The sequence below is a fragment of the Rhinolophus hipposideros genome (assembly GCF_964194185.1).
Source record: "Rhinolophus hipposideros genome assembly, chromosome: 15".
NCBI classification, from domain to species: Eukaryota; Metazoa; Chordata; class Mammalia; order Chiroptera; family Rhinolophidae; genus Rhinolophus; species Rhinolophus hipposideros.
In genome coordinates this window covers 24,015,998-24,034,416 of record NC_138061.1, presented here as the reverse complement: position 1 = coordinate 24,034,416, position 18,419 = coordinate 24,015,998, and the positions used below count along the sequence as shown (strand labels likewise).

The following is an 18,419-nucleotide window of genomic DNA, read 5'->3' as shown; positions in this document are numbered from 1 at the left end:
AACCAGCCCTTTCCCTGGAGCCCCGGGCGCTTAGGATAAATTATTGCCATCTGATTTTCCCTGAGAGATTGTGAGCTTCCTAAGGGAATAGATCTTATTTATCCCAGGAGCTTCAGTATTTAGCATAGTGCCTGGGACACAGAAGTGCTCAGCCAGTGTTAAATGGTGGAATAAAATGGTTCATTCTTTCCACATGGCCCCACTCACCTGAGCACAGTCACTGGGGAGGTAGCTCATGGCAGCGGCCAGGCTGCCCTGGGCTGCCAGGAGGTGGGCATACTGAGTGACCCTGTAGGTTGTGGCAGGGCCTAGGCTCACCCCATCACGACCCCGCAGTAGCTCCAAGCCCCTGTTGAGAACCATCACCTTCTCCATCAGGTCCTAGAGGAACAAGGATGAGGGCTGTCAGCTCCTTCCAAGCACATTCTGCTCTCTAAGCCCCAGCAGCTCACCCAGGGACTTCCCACTATAGGGAGAAGTGCACCTGGCCATGGGCAGGTGAAGACATGGGTGATGATATATAAGAGACATGACAGTTGAAGGGCCACCTGACCTCACCACCTAAGCTATTAGCATGGACTCAACTGGGGCCATCTGGGTCTTAGATTCTCGTACATCGCTGCCTCTTTTTTGCTTTCTTTACCCTTTTTGCTAGTACATCAGCCATTTCAGATTCATTTATACTATTGTTTCACGTGTGACTGCCTCCCCATGAGTCTGTGCCCCCTCCCCCACTTTCTCTGGTCTCCCACAGAGTGTCTGGTACAATTTAGGTCCACAGAATTTTTCTTAGCAGCTAACAGAAGGCCCAGGCTCACAATTACTCAAATATAGAATAAACATGTATAACCGAATCTGCAAAGAGAAAACATCACAAGGTTAATACCTAAGTAGCTGCTGACTGAGGAGGGAAGGAGGGATAGCTCATCCTTGGGAGAAGGGCCCAGACGTTAAGGACCTTCCTCTCCTCCCTAAGACCCTGACTCCAGCCGGGGCACCTAGGAGACTTGCCCAGATATCCCTGCACATCCCTACCACTAGCGCCTCCTGAGGCCCTGCTATGGAGGCACCAGTGCCCTGCAGAGAAGGGGTACCTGTAGGGCCATGGGGGAGGAAGCCTGGTGGCACTTTGCCCAGCACTCCACCAGCCGCTCCACACTCCCTGAGCACACGTAACAGAGTCCGGCTTCGGGGCTGAGTGCCCTGCCGCCCTCCTGCTCCATGCGAGTACCCAGCATGTCTGCAGAGAGATGGAAGCTTCTTTAATGGCACAGCTCCCCTTTGCTCCTCCTCCTTTCCCTGTTTGGAAACAGGTGGAGGACCATGAACTGTGGGAGAAGCAGCCACAGTGGCTTTGGGCAACACTGACGTTAACCCCGCTCTGCAATGAAGGGCAAAGCTCTTGCTTCAAGATGTGACAAGAAAAAGTAAAACGGGACCACAAATGACAGTAGGGGCATGCGCTGTAGTCCTTGCCTCCCAGCTGAACCACACCACATGGCCTGGCCTCCCAGAGCTCGGGCTGCTCTTCTGCCTCCTCCCTTAGGGGGCCCACTGATGCCACACTGGGGTCACAGCACTCCCTTCTAAAGCCTAGGACCACCTACCACAGAGCTCAGGGAATTTCTCTGGCCCTGAGTACGTCAGTAGCAAGGCCAGTGCCTCTCTCCAGTTGTGCAGGCTACAGGCACACACCATATCTTTCCAATTCTTCTGCACAACACAGGCTAGCAGCTGTAATGGGCAGAGAGGGAAGGAGGCCATCAACCATCCATCCAGCACAAGCACCAGGAGTCACGCACCAGAATGTGGTAGAAAAGCCACTCATGAGCAGGCGTCCTGTCAGACCACAGTGAGGGGCTCGGGATGAGGTTGGGATGCTTAGAGTGGGAAGAAAAAGACTGGCAGATCCTCTAAACCCCAGTCCCAAGGTGTGCGCGTCCCCCAGACAAGGTCAAAGTAATCCCCTCCCCTCTTTCCCTACACAGTGGGCAATTACTGAAGAGATTCTGGTTTTCTTCTTGGCCAAGTAGCGCTCCTGTGTTTGCTTCAGTAGATCGGCACCCCCAGCATGGGCCAGGATGATGGCATCAGCAAAGCGCTCTTCCTTCAGACACAGCTCCACAGCAGGGCCCAGTTCTCCAAGCAGGAGTGCCTGGCTCAGGAGTCCATCCATGTCTGCGGTCAGAGGTACCTCCACGTTAGCCCGTCCTCAGAGCCCAGCTTCCTGTCCCCTGCAGGGTGGGCTCACAGCACACCTCCTTTCTCTCTGTATCACTCAGCCTCCATCGTCCCAAACTAAACTCCCAAGTTTCATTCCTCAACAACAAAGTGTAGTGGGTATCATGGGGTGCCTAAGTCTGGTGGTAACTCTCTAAGGAGAGGACCCAAGGTGAGGGAGGGATTCATGCATCAGTATCAAAGGGTGATGTGTGATTGCTCAGCAAGAACAGGGTCACAGCCCTTTAAGCAAGAAGACAGAAGGATAGAAAAAAATATCTTGGTAGGAGGCCTTCCATAGGAAGGACCCATCCATGAAAATCTACAGCCAGAGAGAGTTCTAACCAGTAACAGAACCACCTAGCATTTATGATGGTTGGAGGGAGGCAGGAGGCAGGGGACAAGAAGGAAATGTCCTCAAGTCCGAGAACTTTGAGCCCACCTACTCCCACGCGGAGAGGTTTTCTCCCTCAGGGTCTGGGTACCTTCTGTGATGGGGATCTCCCATGGAGTCAGGTTCTGAGGGACCAGCTCATCAAAGAAGGTTGAGGAGGCAGAGGCTTCCTCTGTTATGTGTTTGGAAGCCTGTACAAGGAAGGACAGAGGTGGCTACTTAAGAAATGAAGCCCAAAGACAGAGCTGGTTTAGTAGCTCTCTCTGGGAGCTCTACTGTGCGGTCCTTAATGGGTAAAGCTAAAAGAATAACCAGGTAAAGTTTTGGAAGGGCTCTAGTTCATGTCTAAAACACAGCTCTACTCTCAGCCCCAAAGCTTATGGACTCTATGTCTCACTGTGATTCCAAGAGAGGGAGGAGTCTGAAGACTTCTATAGAAGTTGAGCACTTCACTAGAGCAAAGCCAAGAGCCAGGAAGGGGGAGATGTCCTGAAGGCAGGTCTGTGCTACCGTGGATCTGGCTGGCTGGGCTCCGACCATACCTGGCTACAGAAGGCTTGTTGTCTTTTACTGTCGAGGTCATCTCCCCTGGGCTGAGCACTCTCACCCAGCCCCGAGTCAGTCTTCAACCACTTGGCCACCTGCAGGGAAATACCTGTGAGTACCACTCTCCCTAGCACAAGATCAAAAAGCATTATGCCTTCTTCCCACCTCCAAACCCTACCAACTAAACTCAGTAAGATCCTTCAGCTATTTTCCTGGGGAAAAGCCTAACCAGGAGGTCAAATGTTCATATATGCATTAGTGAAGCCCATGAAGAGGTATTCTGAGATGGTTTCCACTGACTAATCCTCCTTTTTTTCTGCATCAAGTACATGTTTCTAATGGGAAAGCAGCTTACCTTCTTCTGAAGCTCATCTTTACTGTATCCTAATAGCTTTAGGAACTTCATTCTGGAGTCTTGCTCTAAGGTCACCTAGGGAACCACAGAACACAGAAGTCACCATTAAATGAATGTGAATGACCCTCTCCTACACAAGCTGGACATCCGTGCCAGGGTACCCTCAAAGACAGATCTTCGTATTACCAGCAGTGACCTGCTGAGGCCAATACCATCTCTCCCTTTTCCTCTCCTCAGGTTTTACTCCTGCTGGGCTGTGGGCATAATGTTAACGAAACCCTTTCCCTCTTCTGCATGAGAATTGGACCTCCGGTTGATTTCCTAGAACTGTTCCCCTGGTAACCTGATAAGAATAAAATGTCAGTTGTGTTTCTAGGCAACATTACTTGTGATTGGTACAGTGCATTTGGACTGGAACAACATAAACTATAAATAATCTATATGGACACCATGCTTTGGGTTTCCCTGATTGCCAGGACTCTTGTAACTGATTTTAGAATTGGAGTTTTGGATTTCTCCGGGTATGGACTCTTGTAACTGAACAGATTCCTTGCAGGGACTCTAGAAGCTATACTTTCAGCGTTGGTACAAGAGAAATTGGCTCTTGTGGGCTGAGGCATCTGGGCCAGGGCAACCTAAGGAACTTACACATCGGCCTGATTTACATCTCGTCTTGCACCTGAGCTGTCTTCTGGGGAGCTGACTAAGAGAACTCTGTACTGCTGCACAGACTGCGGTAAGGACTGCCACAGAAGGGGTGTGCCCTGCCGACAGGTTGTCCCACAGCCTTCTGAGGAAACGGATGCTAAGTCCTCCTACAGCAGTCTTCTGAGTCTAAATGTCTAGCTCAGAAGATGCCTGGTGGGAGGTGCGCAGACACAGTAAACAGTCAGCTTACCTACTCAGTGTCCCAGATACTGAGGACCAAGCCTTCCTGAAGGCCTGCCATAATCTAGGGTCACTGGTCTGGGCCCTTCATTTATCCTACACTAAACCTTCAGTTCTGACTACCATCTTTCTCATAGTCTCTCAAGGTCCCCTCCTTTGTCCATGCTCTTCCCTGGGAAATGTTCGCCCACACTCAGCTTCAGAACCATCACGATGGACAGCTCTTGAGTAGCTTCTTAACAAGACTCCCCTCTGTCCTGCCAGCACCACTGCCTGCATAAAGGCTGAACTCTGTCTATCTGCTTCCCACCCCCCCATTCCTGGAGCTATCATCTCTATCCTGCTTAGAACAAAAGCATCATTTCTTACTCTTTTCTCCCCACATGTTTTTCTAGCTTTACTCTGTAGTTGATGATCTTTCTCAAATCCTTTTCTCCTCCCCAGACTCCTGGTGTCTACCTTCACAAAGTTCCACTATGTCTGAAGCACAGACCCAAGCCCTTCTTAGACCCCCCAGGACAAGTCCCTGTCCTTCTTTTTCCATTCTTCTCTATAATCCCGAGGATCTGAATAACTCTCTCCCTGTAAAAATCAGTTATTTCTCTTTCTCCCTTCAGCCCTCTCCTCTTGCTTGCGCATTTCCTTTGACAGTGACAGTACTCTTCCTGGGGTCATAACCAACTTGAGAGTAAATCAGCATTGTAACTGAAGTCGTGCCTCCAGAGTAGGGTGGGCCTTCAGCCCTAAGTCCCACTACGAGGACTTGCCTTGGGTTACTGGAGACAAAGTCAAAGCCTTCTCATGGTGATCTATTCTTCCAGCTAATCTTTTTCCCTTCCTTTCCCTTCCTCTTCTCCCTTCCCATCACCTTATCTGCCCTTTGGCATGGCACCGTGAGAGCCTTCACCCTGGCTCTGGTAAAGCATCTAGGACATCAGCAACAGTGGCAACAAAAGGCAAATGTCACTTGTACTCCTCAGCTTCCCTAGCCGCAAAGGGCCTCTGAGCCTCTGGTAAAGGATGAAGATTTTGTATCCAGAGGGTGGGTGTTATGTAGGAAAAACCTAACAGGGGTTAGGGCCTCTGAAATCTGGGTCACAGTGCGATTGTGCATCTCCTGGAGATGACAGAGGTCGGAGTACCCAGCTTTGGGGGAACACTGCTGAGCAGCCAGGCGTCAGGCTTCCTACCTTCAGGAACTGCCAGAGCATCTTTTCACTTGGCAATGACACTCGTTGGATCTTGTTCTGACAATAATTCAGGAGATTTCCTGCTCCCAGGGCCTCTCGCAGCTCAGTTGACCGCATCAGAAATCCGGATTCTGTGGTGACCTGACTGACGAAGACCAGGCGGAGGCAGGGCTGTGGCCCCTGGGGGGCAGTGGTGCTGGGGGGGCCACATGTGATCAGCTTCCCCCCAAACTGGTGAGGAAAGACAGGAAGGGTGAAGGTCATGCCTTCAACGCCAAGTCAGGATCGCGGGCAAGGCTACATGTTGGTCAACCCTAGGGTGGGAAATCAGTAAGAGAACTCCTGGGGCTGAAGTAGGAGCAGGCATTGAGTACTGAATGTGCCCCATACCAAAAACACCTCTGCATTTTTAGCACTCTTAGCTTAAAACTTCAGCACCTGCTACTCATCTTCTCCTCACCTGTCCTGGTACCGCCCTTCTCTCAGTCACCTGGACCAAACACCTTGGCATTACCACAGTCTTTGTACCCACGACAGCCAAGCGATAAGAGTCTTAACCTCTTCTGGTGCTAGGTCTCTCATGCAGGTCCCCTCTGTCCCGTTCCCAGGGCTAACACACCGAGATTACTGGAATAGGCTACTATCCTCTAGGTTTTCCCCTCTTTCAATCCAAGTGTTAGACTATCACCTTGTACCTGTTGATGTTCAGGATCTTGTAACGGTTTCACAAGGCCACGGGAGAGAGCTGTAACTTCTCTGCCCGCTGTGCACAAAATTCTCCAAAAGTAGGGCCCGATCTGCCTCTCCAGCGCCAGTCTCCCTGCTCATCTGCATGACAGCTCCACGTCCCCCAAATGCCCAGTTCATCCCTGCTCTGTACCTCAGCTACCAGCACACCTCAAGCACCCTTCTCGCCAAATTAGGTACTTTACATCCACAGCACCTGGCACAAAAGCAGCGCTTAGTGAAGGTCCTTTACTCCAGCAGTTGTCCCCCTTGGCTGCCCATGAAAACCACCAGGGAGCTGTTCAGACTTATCAGGCTGTACCCCAGACAATTAAATCAGAACCTCTGGGGTGGGACCAGGCATCAGTATGTTTTAAGCTCTTCAGGGTATTCCAGTTGCAGCCAAGGTTGACACCTCCTGCTTTACTCCCCAGCCATTCACTACTTCCCTTCCTGAGACCCCCTCCTTAATGAACTTTCCCAGGCAGAATTCTTCTCTTGACTCCTACAGCACAAAATCTATACTACTGATTAGTGCTCAACAAAGCCAGCTTGCCTTTGAATTGGTATGGTACTTGATAGTTTGACAAAAAAAGCTTATTCTTGTTTGAGGTTCATGCCACCTTACTAACACAAGCTGGACAAGTATTACTATCCCCATTTCACAGATAAAAACACTGAAGTCGGAGTTAAGTGACTTGCCCAAGGTTATCCAACTGCTAAGTGACAGAGCGATGATAAGAATTCAAGCCTTCTGACCTCAGAATTCTTCCCCTCACTCCTCCTTAATGTGTTGGTCTTACCTCTCTAGTAAAACTGTTGGCTCTGAAAAAGGAGAATCTCTACTTTTATGCACCTGTTTTAAATTCAAACCTAATAGTGAAAGCACTAGGTGCTTTAGGGCCTTGCAGCGAGGGCATCACCTGGGAACTTGTTGGAAAACCAGAATCTTGGGCCCTACCCCAGACGGAATGAACCAGAATCTGAATTTTAATAAGATCCCCAGGTGATTTGAGAAGTTTGAGAAGTACTATTTTAGGGATAAAAATGAACAACATGTGGTCCCTATCCTCAAGGAGTCTATTACTTAGTAGAGTCTCCAGGCATGTATATAAATAACATTAGTAGAGTTAGAACATATCAGTATAGGAGTACAAATCTGTTAGATTCAGAAGTGAGGTTAAGTTTGACTAGGGTTAAAGACAGGCCTCATGAAGGGGGTGGTATCTAAGCTTAAAAGGCTACAGCACAATTCAATAGCCTGGGAGACAAGCTGAAGGGTGGGGTACAGGTGGAGGCAGCAGAGTTGGGAGTTATTTGTGGAGCAGAAGGGAGTCATATTTAACCGGAGCATAGAGAATACATGAGAATAAGGTAGGATTAAAAACTGGAAAGGTAAATGAAGCTCTGTGTACATTTGGCCTTAAGCCTATAAGGCAAACGGGGTCAAAGTTTGTGAGCAGAGTGACAGGATGAAATCATTTTTGTTTTCATTCTTGCTTTGCATGCTAACCCTTACATAGCTGGACTCACAGACATGTAATGCTTAGAGAAAAAGCAGGTGGAATCTCAGGCGGTTCTCCATAAGCGGGACGTGTAAAGCAACCAATTCCTTTTAGACAGGACTGGCACAGCAAGCAGGTGAAGGGGCAGAGAGGGAAACTATAGTAACTCTGTGCTTGAGTGGTAAAGTGGGACCGGATCTGAGACACAATCCCTGGGAATAAATCTCCTACAGAACATAGCCTCATTCTGGGCACATGGTAGGCTACACACACACACACACACACACACACACACAACCACGCTCATACACACACTACACTTACAGCAAATGAAACACCTGCTGGCCTCCTCATCCATTTGGGGGGCTTTTTCAGGGGAGGTAGCAATGATGCTTGGGCCACTTGCTCTGGTACCTGCAATGGTGGGAGAGGCTGGCTTTTGCTGAAGGAAGAAAAGATCTGAGGGCACAAGGACACCTGCATTACCAGCCTGAAGTGGTGGCTTATCCAGGAACTCCACCTGCAAACTCCATTTTGGGAGGAATCCTTGAAATGCCCAATCTGGCCCACAAAGCTGGACTCCCAGATTCCAGAGGACTAATAGCGAGGGTGGGATCCGCTGCAGCTTTTGGAAAGTCTACTGCATCCAAGGTCTACAGTGGAGTGTGACATAAAGTGTATACTTAGGAGAAAGACAAATAGGACAGTTCATCCTTCCAAAATAATGGTGCCAGCATGGAGGTCCAATGTCCCTGCAATACCACAGGGAACATCCAAGAACAAAAGTCAAGGTGAAGGCCTCCTTTGTATAGTGGCAGGAACTTACCTCCTCCCAGGAAGAGGGGCACGGGAGTAAAAGTGCAGCCTTCCCAAACCCAGCGTCCCATCTTCCCACTCTTCAACAGTCCCCACTTCTTCCCAGGCCATATGTCCTCTCTCCCCACCAAAAGAAGACAGCATTCTCCCTTCCAGCATTCTCCACCAAGCCCTTCAAACCTTGCCAGTCTGTCTCCTCTGCTGGACTTCCCAGCTCCTCCCCATCACAGAGTACACACTGATGCAGCCATCAGAGGCGGCGGCAGAGAACACTGGAGGCTCCCGAGGGCACCACTGCACATCAGAGCACCAGCTGCTCTGCGTGGGTAGCGTATACACCACCTGAAGTGACGGAACACACCATCAGGGAAACCCTGACGTAGGAAAGGCAGCCCACAACACACAGCGAAGCTGGGGTTCCCCCACAATCGTCTCATCTCCCATGCCAGCATGCCCACACGAGGGCCAGCCTACCTCGCAGCTCCCCAGGTTCCAACACCAGACTTGGTTGTCCTTGGCACTACTGAGCAACAGCTCAGCATCAGCCTGGCTCCATGACACTGACAAGATCCCCCTAAAAGGGAAAGAGGAACTAGGATTTCCGGAATGCCCACTAAGAGTGGGATATCTTATACGTTATATATCTCGGTAAATGTCATCCCTATAAAATGAGCAGCCTGATTTCACTTTACAAACGAGGAGAATGAGGCTGAGAAATTAAGGAACTTTCAGCAGTCAGGCAGCCAGAACCCAATTAAATCCCAGAGCCTGCGCACTACCCATTGGACCACTCTACATCCCACAGGTCACTGCAGGATGGTCTGCTTCTTTTCCCTGATTGTAGACTAGGGACTATGAATCAGCAGGAATCCGGCAAGCACCCATCCTTATGGGTGCTTTTAGCCCAGGAAGATAGTGGGGACCTAACTCTCAAAAGTCCCCAACGAGGTATAAATGCAACATGGCCCTTCAGTTAAAAAGAACAGACTCTGGAGCTGCTTTCTCTGCTGCAGGCCCAAGAGCTACAGCTTCAGAGGCAGGCCTCTGTGCAGGACAAATAGGAGCCAAAATTCTTTTCTTCAGGTGACGTCTTGGAGGAAGCAACTTCATCACCTAAAGAAACGAGCATTATCCTCAGATCAGAGCCTGGGGACTCTCCCGGGGGACTGGCTCCAATATTTCTCATGACCCTTTACCCAGTCCCATCTCTGGACATTAGATGGGATCTCAGGCTTTTCTCCATAATCTCTGGGTCTAATGAAACTCCACTTGGTTGGGGCAGGAGCTAGGACTGGGGGACTGTGCGTTCACTGGGATGGCTTTGAACCCAGGGAGGATGTTCGGTAGCCAAAGTGAAGCATTCATTGCCTCCTACCCAGGTCAGTTATGCCCTCACCCTCCACCAAGGATGTGGGGCGGTTGGGATATACCTGCTATGACTGTCCAGCACCTTCAGGGGTGAGGAGGCAAAGCGCAAGTCCCACAGCTGAATCACTGGAAGACGATCATCTTCTGAGCATAGCACCAACTGAGTGGCTACGTCTGGGTGCCAGGCCAGGCCTGAGCAGTGCATCTGTGAACAAAGCAGACCCCAGTGGGTGATGTAACCTGCCTTCTCTAGTTATGAACCTTCTCTGCCCAGTTGGAATGGGACCATGGAGGGCAGGGGTTGTGTCTCCTCTAGGTCACTGAGAACACCAGAGCCATCAGAAAATGAGTGATGACCATGAATAAGGGAGCATTAGAAGCCTCCAGATCACCTCTGTTTAGCTCACCTAAGCTTTCATGCGCAACAGGAAATCTGCTGGATCCACATGTGCAACAGTTGAAAGCAGAAGCCTGGCCTGGGGAGGAGTAGCTGCCACGGCTAGGCGCGAGGGAGAATGGGGAGGAGCAGCTGCCACGGCTAGGCGCGAGGGAGAAGCAGGTCCCAAGCCTGTACTCTGCCTCCAGGACTCACCCTGTTGCTGTGATCACTGACTTTGATGATAGGTTCATTCTTCCTGAGATCCCACACAACTGCCTTGCCGCTGGGGTGAGCAGAAGACAGAATGTGTTGAACTTGCCGGTTCCAAGAGAGTGCCTTGATGTCTTCTGGGGGCTGCTGAGGCAGGATGGGGGTAGGGGGTGGAGGACAACTTGTCACCCCTGGACCAAGAGACGTCTGCTGTTCCACTGCTCCCAATCACTCACAGAAAGCCCAGAAGCAGACCTGGACGGGGCTACCCAAACCAAGACAGTCTCGGGGAGCTGGGAGCTGAATTTTCCAGAGAGGATCCTTTAGGGAACTGGTATGGAAGCTGAGACAATGGCAGGCACACTTGGGTTTTACTCCTACCCCAAGGTGCTGAGAGGATAGAGTCAAGATTTAAAAATAGCCCTCATGTCTATGACATAGAGGGAGGGAGAGAAGGAGGAAAGTGAGGGAGGGAAAGAAACATAGACACCCAAGATCCCCAGACAGTGAGGCAAAAAAGAAAAGCCATTACTACTTTCTGGGCACAAGATGCTATCAAATTCATTCTTAACTCACCTCACAACACTGTCAGCATAAAACAGAGAAAACCCAGGAAGCAAAACGATAGGCCCAGTTATAGACTGACAGAGGTACACTCAGAGACAGACATACACGAGACCCTCGAATGCATGGGAGAACCAGATACAGAGATAAGACTGACAAAAAGGACAAGGGTATATGTGGGAGTCCTCCCCTTGTCCCCTTACCGGTGAGCTCAGGGCCCTACCTAACCCTGCCTACGAGAAACAGCTCCCTCATTCCCTCTCTCAATGTCTTTTCCTCCCCTAGCTCTTCTTCATTTTCCTCCTCTGGTGGACAGTTTATGACCACAAACCGCTCCCCCACTCTCCACCTCCCCCACTCTCCCCTCCCCTCTCCTCTTCATCCCAGTTATAATCAGGCTGGTAGCACATTAGTCTGTGGAGCTTTATTGCCCTCCAGTGGTAAAGCCTGAAATCTCCTCCGCTCTGGCTGCCTCCAGAATTCAAGAGTGCCTGGGAAAGTCAGCTGCACGCTGTAAGCAGCAGACCCGGGAGCTTCCTCACCTGTGACTTGGATCCTGGGGTCATTGGCACACTCAGGTTATTCAAATCCCAAATGAAGATTTCAGAATCATTGGCCCCTGAGGCCAGGAGGTTGCCCTGTAGGAAGAACAGGCCTTTGGAGGGACAGCATCCCAGGAAGAGATGAGAACGGGACAAAGGGGAAAGAGACCCACATATGGGGCTTCCAAAGCCTCCCCAGGAACAACTTGGGAAGGGCTTAGAGTTATAGACCGGAGGTCATAAGTGAATGTTTCCATTCTGACCTCTATGGCGTGGCCATGTCTCACCAACTGAAATGTAGTACCTGAAAAGGATTAAAGTCGAGGGCTCTGACCGCCCCCGTGTGCTTCTGTTTCTGGGCAATCACAGGCTCCTTTCCCGAAGACAGGATGTGGGTCACATTGTACAGAGTAAGCATGCCATTGTCCCCGCCGCCTGCAATAATCCCGGAGCCTTCCAGAAGCCCATTGCCAAAGCTCCCCCAGATCAGCTTGTGAAACCTACAAAGAGGAGGAACTAGCATCAGCACCAAATCAGGCCCATGTCAGTAAGCAGAGGGTGGGCACATGTGCCAGCCTCTGCTGTTGGGCAGCCATCCCCACCCTCAGGGGCACCTGCCTGTTGCCCTCATGTCCCACACACAGAATGTAGGTCTCCTCTGCCTGATCCTGCCCTTTCTCTGAAAGTCATACTCCATCTATGTTACACCAGAAGTCAGGAGGCCACTGCCTCAGAGTTGTGGGGCGATGCTTTTCTTTTTAAATTAATATTATTGGGGTTATATAGACCTAGTAATAAATACTTCAAATAAATTACTTCACAGAATTCTCACAACTCAAATAACAACTAACACTTCCTGAATACTTCCTATGTACCAGACACCGTTTTAAGTGCTTTACATATATTAGCTTACTTAATAGTCAACAGCCCATAAGGTGTTATTACTCATTCCACTGTCAACGGACGAAACTGAGGCACAGAGAAGTTACAAACTTCTGAATATACAGCTAGTAATTTTATTCCCATTTGACAGCTAGGAAGTGGCAGAATCAAGGTTCAAAGTCAGGTCCATCTTGTTTTAGAGCCTGAGCTCTTAACCATCATTAAATACTGTTTCCTGTCTAAAGCAAGAGCCAAACTCTTCTGTACCTGACTAGAAGCATGTTCTCTAGACCAACAATTGTCCCTTCTTTCTCCCAAACTGGAAGTGAGAAAAGACACAAGGACCTCCCCACCCGTGCCTCTTCCGTGCGGCTGTCCCATTGGAGCTGCTATGTGGCTGCAGTGGGCCATCCCTGGAGGCACAGAGGCATGAAGAATAAATGTACTGCTTGGGAAACACTTTTCTGGCTTTCTGAGGCTGCTTCTAACAACATACAGCCAGTGTCTTGCACAAGGAAAAAGATGGACCCTGGGCTCCTACAGACAAGGATGGTGCTCTGCAACGCCCCTAGAGAAGGCACGTGAAATCCCCAAAGCCTCATAGGTGGTCTGTCCTCTATTTCATAGTTGCTAGCCAAGGAGATTTCTGCAGCCCTTCAGAGAAGCCAGGTTTCACATCGAATGATGTCCTAAAATTCCCTAACTGAAATGAAATGTTCCCACACCCTGAGAATAGCAAGCAAGGAAATTGAGTGGGGTGACCAGGCAGGAACCTGTTTGGCCAGTCACGAGAGCAGAGCCAACCCGTCAGAAGTGACTAGCTAAGCACTAGTTCAGACCAGGTCAGCATCTAAAGCAAAACAGCAGAGCTGGCACAAATGGTGGATCTAAAGCTACTGTCAGAAAGACGATGTTTTCTAAGGTGGGGCTGCGCTTAATAGGGCAGAAGAATGTGTCCCATACTAGCTCAAGAGGCTGCCACGGCATCCTGGGGCTAGAGATCAGAGTGGGCAGAGGGCACGTGAACAGAGTAGCTAGAGAAGGCCCTAAGAGGTCACACAGGAACCAGAGTGGGGTCTGGCCTGTGAAAAACTCACATGGCAATGGTAGAGGAGGTGTAATGACCTCAGTATGGTCAGAGCACATGACATACAGACCACAGTAAAAGGTACCTGAGGCTTCAAGGAAGGGGGGCGCCACCAAAGGGTTTGAGGAGAGGGCCCAGTTACTTGGAGTGGCCGAAATGCGGAACACAGAGTGTGACAAAATGATTTTCTTTCTGTCAGTGTGTAGAGTGTATATTCTTATTGTTAGTCACTAGTGAGGGTGAAACAAGAGCCCAACGAGGATGTGATAGAGAACACCTGGGAGAGTGGGAACACCTGGGATGAGTCAAGCAAGGACAGGGACTTGATCATTCAGTGGGTTCAAGGCATTTCAATCATCTCTCCTCTGCAAATGGACAGGGGACAAGAGATAGCTGTGTGTGTGTGCGTGTGTGAGTGTGTGTGTGTAGAAAGAGCACGCATGAGCATGTGAGCAAATGTTAAAACTACTGATGAATCTAAGTTAGGTATTTGATTGTTCATTGTACTATTCTGCAACTTTTCTATGTTTGAATAGTTTTAAAATAAAATGTTAAAAAAAAGAAAAAAGAAAAAAAGATGGCGCTTTGGCCTGAAAATAGAACTAAGAGACTTAAGGAGAAGATATAGGATAAAGAGTTTGTACGGGAAGGTGGGAACTATCAAAACATAAGAATACAGTTGGAATTCTCTGCTAAGAGGTCCCCAGGATAATGATGAAATGACAGAGACCCTATGGCATCACAGAATAATGGGTGGGACCTAAAGAAAATACAGGCCCTCTGATTCCTACGCAGACATTGTGAAGCAGAATTTCCAGAGACAGGTCCAGGATCTACATTTTTAATAAGACCCTCCAGGTAATTCTACCAAACAGCCAAGCTTGAGAACCATTGTACTAGATACATCAGACTGCATACCAGTCTAGAATAATTGGGGAAGACGCTGAATTTCATAAGGATAGAACCAGCCCTAAAAACTAGCTCATGGCTATGCTTTGGGCAAAAAGCAAAAGGCAAGGCTGAAGAGATCAGAAAGTCATACAAGCTCATCTGTGCCAAGCTTTAGCTACCTTACGATTAGGAATATGATATGTGCAGCATAAATTCTTGCTCCTACAAATTATGTACTTCTTTGTTTTGGATTTTGCTTTTATTTGCTTAGAAAGATTCCCTTTGAAACATTCCAGCCTCGTGTTGGTGAACTCAAGTGAAACGAGTTTGTCCACCTCCCGCCCAAAGCAGCTGAGGAACTCCAAGTCTCCTTGAAAGTCACACAGAGAAATGAAGGCAGTGCTCCAAGCTGGAGAATAAAGTCACTGAAGTGGCGCAATGGCTGTTTGAGAGAACTACTTTTCTTAATGCATGGTATGCGCCAGGCTATGTGCCTACTCTATATCTGAAATTTACAGCCAGAGAAGATAAATGACCCACCCAAGAGGGCAGTAGATGGCAGACCTGGGATTTGAACCCAGGTCTGTCCAATAGCAAAGCCCATGCTCTCTCTACTCTGTGATCTTGATGTCTTTTAGAGAGAAGGCAAGTCTTGGAAACAGGAAAACTAAAAGAAGTATACAAAGTGACCTTTTTCTGCTTGGTGTTATCCCTTACACAGACACCCAAAGAGAAGTCAAAGTGCTCCCAAAGAAGGTAGAACTAAAATAAAGGTACTGGAAGAAAGACCACCTACTTTCTCCATGTTACTAGAGGATGGGTCATACAGAGGTGACAGAGGTCACTTAGAGATCTAGAACCTCAGTGTAGACAGAGGTGGAGAGTAGCAGATCACACATTGGCCTCTGACATCATTGAGCCACAGCAGCTATGTCCTCAGTTCAAAGGTCAATACATAAACAACGTATTACTCTCCCAGAAATCTTTCCTCTTGAGTGAGATTCATCTAACAGACCAAACATCGCTTGCTTCAGTGCACATGTTGACCCATATTGATTCTGATTGCATCCAGCGGCGTTTATCCATGCATTCTCTTCAGCTATTTACAGCTTGAAGCTGTCCCTTATTTACACCCAGTCTTTCAGAACATTTCTCTTTCAGTCAGGTTATTTCTAAGTAGATATTTCCCTGATGCATCATGGATTGAGGAGAATTCCATGGATTCAGGATTCAAATGTGGTTGTGGCATGGGTCTGGTGAAAAGGGAAGGTAAAGGAAAGCAGAAGATTTTGTAAAATATATGTTTAGTTAATAATGAAGAGACACAAGAAGGGGTTTTTTAAAAAACAAAGGGAAAAGGAAGGAGAGTAAGCTAGAAAAAGAAAAGGAAGGAGAGTCTGAACACACAATCTGAATTCGAACTCCACAGGTTCTTAGAAGTCTCCTTGTACAACCTCTTCTTTATACGTAAGTGAGGAAACCTAAGACCACTGACACAAGACACACAGCTTTGTTCCAGGCTGCAATCCAACACAACTGTGCTTTCCACTAAGCCATGCAGTAAATGACACAGAAAAGAGGAAAGCAGAAAGCAAAGGATGGATAGCCCTCCATCTACCCTGATCATCTTAGTCAATAGGTTGTGATACTGACTTTTGAGTAAGTGACCTAAGCCAGGCTGGAACAGAAAGTGGGTGTCTGAGACCCTAGGGTGTCTAAGAGGATTTCCTCCAAAAAGCCCCAACAGGACTGTGTCAAAGGGGATCCCTTAGGTCTTTGGGAATGAGAACCCATCTTTGGGAACAATTCTAGAGGTGGAAAAGAAAGTAGAGATGAGATACAATGCACAGTGTGAACTGTCCTATTTATTTTGGTGATAGCCCCAAATCCCTGCAGGGTGGAACAGGGTATGAGGTGAAGACGTGAAGTCTTCCCTTTCACGTGAAGACTCCCACTTTCAGTACCAATGTTTCAAAAGGGGTCCATTCAACTAGTTGGCTTCAAAATAAACAGATTATCACCCTTGAAAAGCTCTTAAGACACTAGGACTAACTAAAGATTAACTACAACCAATTGAAGTGATAATTCAGTTTGGTAAACCAGAAATTTCTAACATCACTCATTCATTCAACAAACATTTATTAAGCACCCAATGCCAGGCATTGTCCTGGGTGCTACAGCAATGAATAAAACAGACAAAAATCCCTGCCCACAGGGATCTTAGGATTCAGTTTCAAGGTTTCTTCAGCAATCTTATTGCCTCTTTTTTAGGAACTCAGCCCTAAGAAACCACTACTGAAACTGCTGCTTGGCTGGTTGAAGAGAAGAGCTCTGCCCACTGCCCCTTTTCTTATCTCTAGGAGTATAACCATTATTGAATTACCTCACCCCTTTCAGGGGCCCTTTCTGAAATGCTTGTTTAGAGGCTAAGAATATCTCATCATTATTGGTAAACCCTCTAGTGCCTGATATTCAAAAGGTACAGGTATTGAAAATACAAAGAGATGTAAAAAACTGCAAAATAAGGATACTGTCATAAAGTGGTATAGGGGCTCAAAAAAAAAAAAAGAACAATAACTAAACCTTCATTATAAGATTAAACCATGAAAATAAAGAAGAAGGTATTCTGTCTAAACATCTTAACTAATCTCTCAGATGGACCCCAAAATGCACAAGAAGATGGAACATTCAGACCAGTAATCTCCAAAGTGGGATGGGCGAGATAATTCTCTGGGATATAAGAAAAAGATTTATATTTTTAATCTAAAAAAGATATATATTATACTTTATTAACAGTACAGCAATAAATGTGTATTATTTTATTGAATATGTAACTTGAATCTAGTGATTATTCACATTTTTCCTAATGGTACAATAATTTGGAGACCATCGCTTCAGACTGTAAGCCTTATCTGTACAAAACCTATAAAAGAACAGTTGAATAATGGAAAGAAGGTAGGCTTTGCAGTTATGCAGGCCGAGATTTACATCCTAGCTTCTCAGAGTTTTGGTTCCCTCCTATGAGAAATGGGAACAATGATGTTTATTGCTTAGACTTATTTTGGGTGATGAATAAGACATACAGAGCCCCTAGAGAGTGCCTGGAAATGTATGCATGTGCTCAGTGAATGCTAGTAAGTGAATGCCCTCTCAACCTGCCAGGGCCACGAAATCCATGAGCACCCAATCAGTCCCTGGCGGTGAAGAAAGGATCATTCATTCTCCTCCCGTTGGCAGAAGAGAGGGTTGTTGTGTAAGGTTGTTATCTTCACAAGAGCCCAAGGGAGGAAGGAGTCAACATCTCTGCGTTCAGAGAGAGATCAGGTAATCCGGGTCCAGACTTGTGTGACACATCTCTACCACATGACTCTGCCTGACCTGCTGCTGACCAGAAAGGACAGGGTGCTTTAAAACTCCTTTTGCAAAATAAACCCAGAGCTAACGTCTCTCCAACTTGGTGAAGGTCCTTCTCCCCTCCGTTGTCCCCTCATGAGCCCTGAGAAACACACACTACTCTCAGGATTCCCCATCAGGGTCTACTCCAGGATCTGCCCTGCATACTCATCAGCAGTGTAGACACAGTACCTGCTTGAGGCAGAAAGGACTCCCTTGCGTTTCAAGTCCAAAGAGGGGTCCCTGAAATCAACCTCAAAGATTTCCAGTGTGCCATTTGTGTTAAAGGAGGCATCTAGCTGCTGGGCAGATGTTCCTAGGTGCAAGAAAAGTCAAGAAGAGGCAGCATATGAGCAAGAATATATGCATGGGTCTGAGCCATACATGATTAGGGAGTGGAGAGGAGAAGGAACAAGAGAGGACTGGGTATAATCGTTTTCAAATGGTAACAAAGAAGCAAGAG

The 18,419-nt window shown here is 48.0% G+C and overlaps 1 protein-coding gene across 3 annotated transcripts in view; it reads right to left on the bottom strand.

The window, feature by feature from the left end:
* SEC31B (SEC31 homolog B, COPII coat complex component) overlaps positions 1–18,419 on the bottom strand; it is a 29,483-nt gene that overhangs the window by 7,857 nt on the left and 3,207 nt on the right. Inside the window, exons 4-19 of one of the 3 annotated variants that reach the window (XM_081074060.1) lie at positions 18,149–18,272; positions 12,008–12,203; positions 11,704–11,799; positions 10,601–10,744; positions 10,071–10,213; positions 9,115–9,214; positions 8,821–8,982; positions 8,149–8,238; positions 5,594–5,824; positions 3,516–3,590; positions 3,157–3,255; positions 2,706–2,805; positions 2,000–2,178; positions 1,608–1,734; positions 1,095–1,240; positions 208–381 (exon numbers count right to left, since the gene is read on the bottom strand). In XM_081074060.1, the coding sequence (XP_080930186.1) occupies positions 208–381; positions 1,095–1,240; positions 1,608–1,734; positions 2,000–2,178; positions 2,706–2,805; positions 3,157–3,255; positions 3,516–3,590; positions 5,594–5,824; positions 8,149–8,238; positions 8,821–8,982; positions 9,115–9,214; positions 10,071–10,213; positions 10,601–10,744; positions 11,704–11,799; positions 12,008–12,203; positions 18,149–18,272 (2,186 nt within the window). Of the gene's footprint in view, positions 1–207; positions 382–1,094; positions 1,241–1,607; positions 1,735–1,984; positions 2,179–2,705; positions 2,806–3,156; positions 3,256–3,515; positions 3,591–5,593; positions 5,825–8,148; positions 8,284–8,820; positions 8,983–9,114; positions 9,215–10,070; positions 10,214–10,600; positions 10,745–11,703; positions 11,800–12,007; positions 12,204–18,148; positions 18,273–18,419 lie in introns of all 3 variants that reach the window. The other 2 variants (XM_081074059.1, XM_081074061.1) reach the window with 2 other exon arrangements.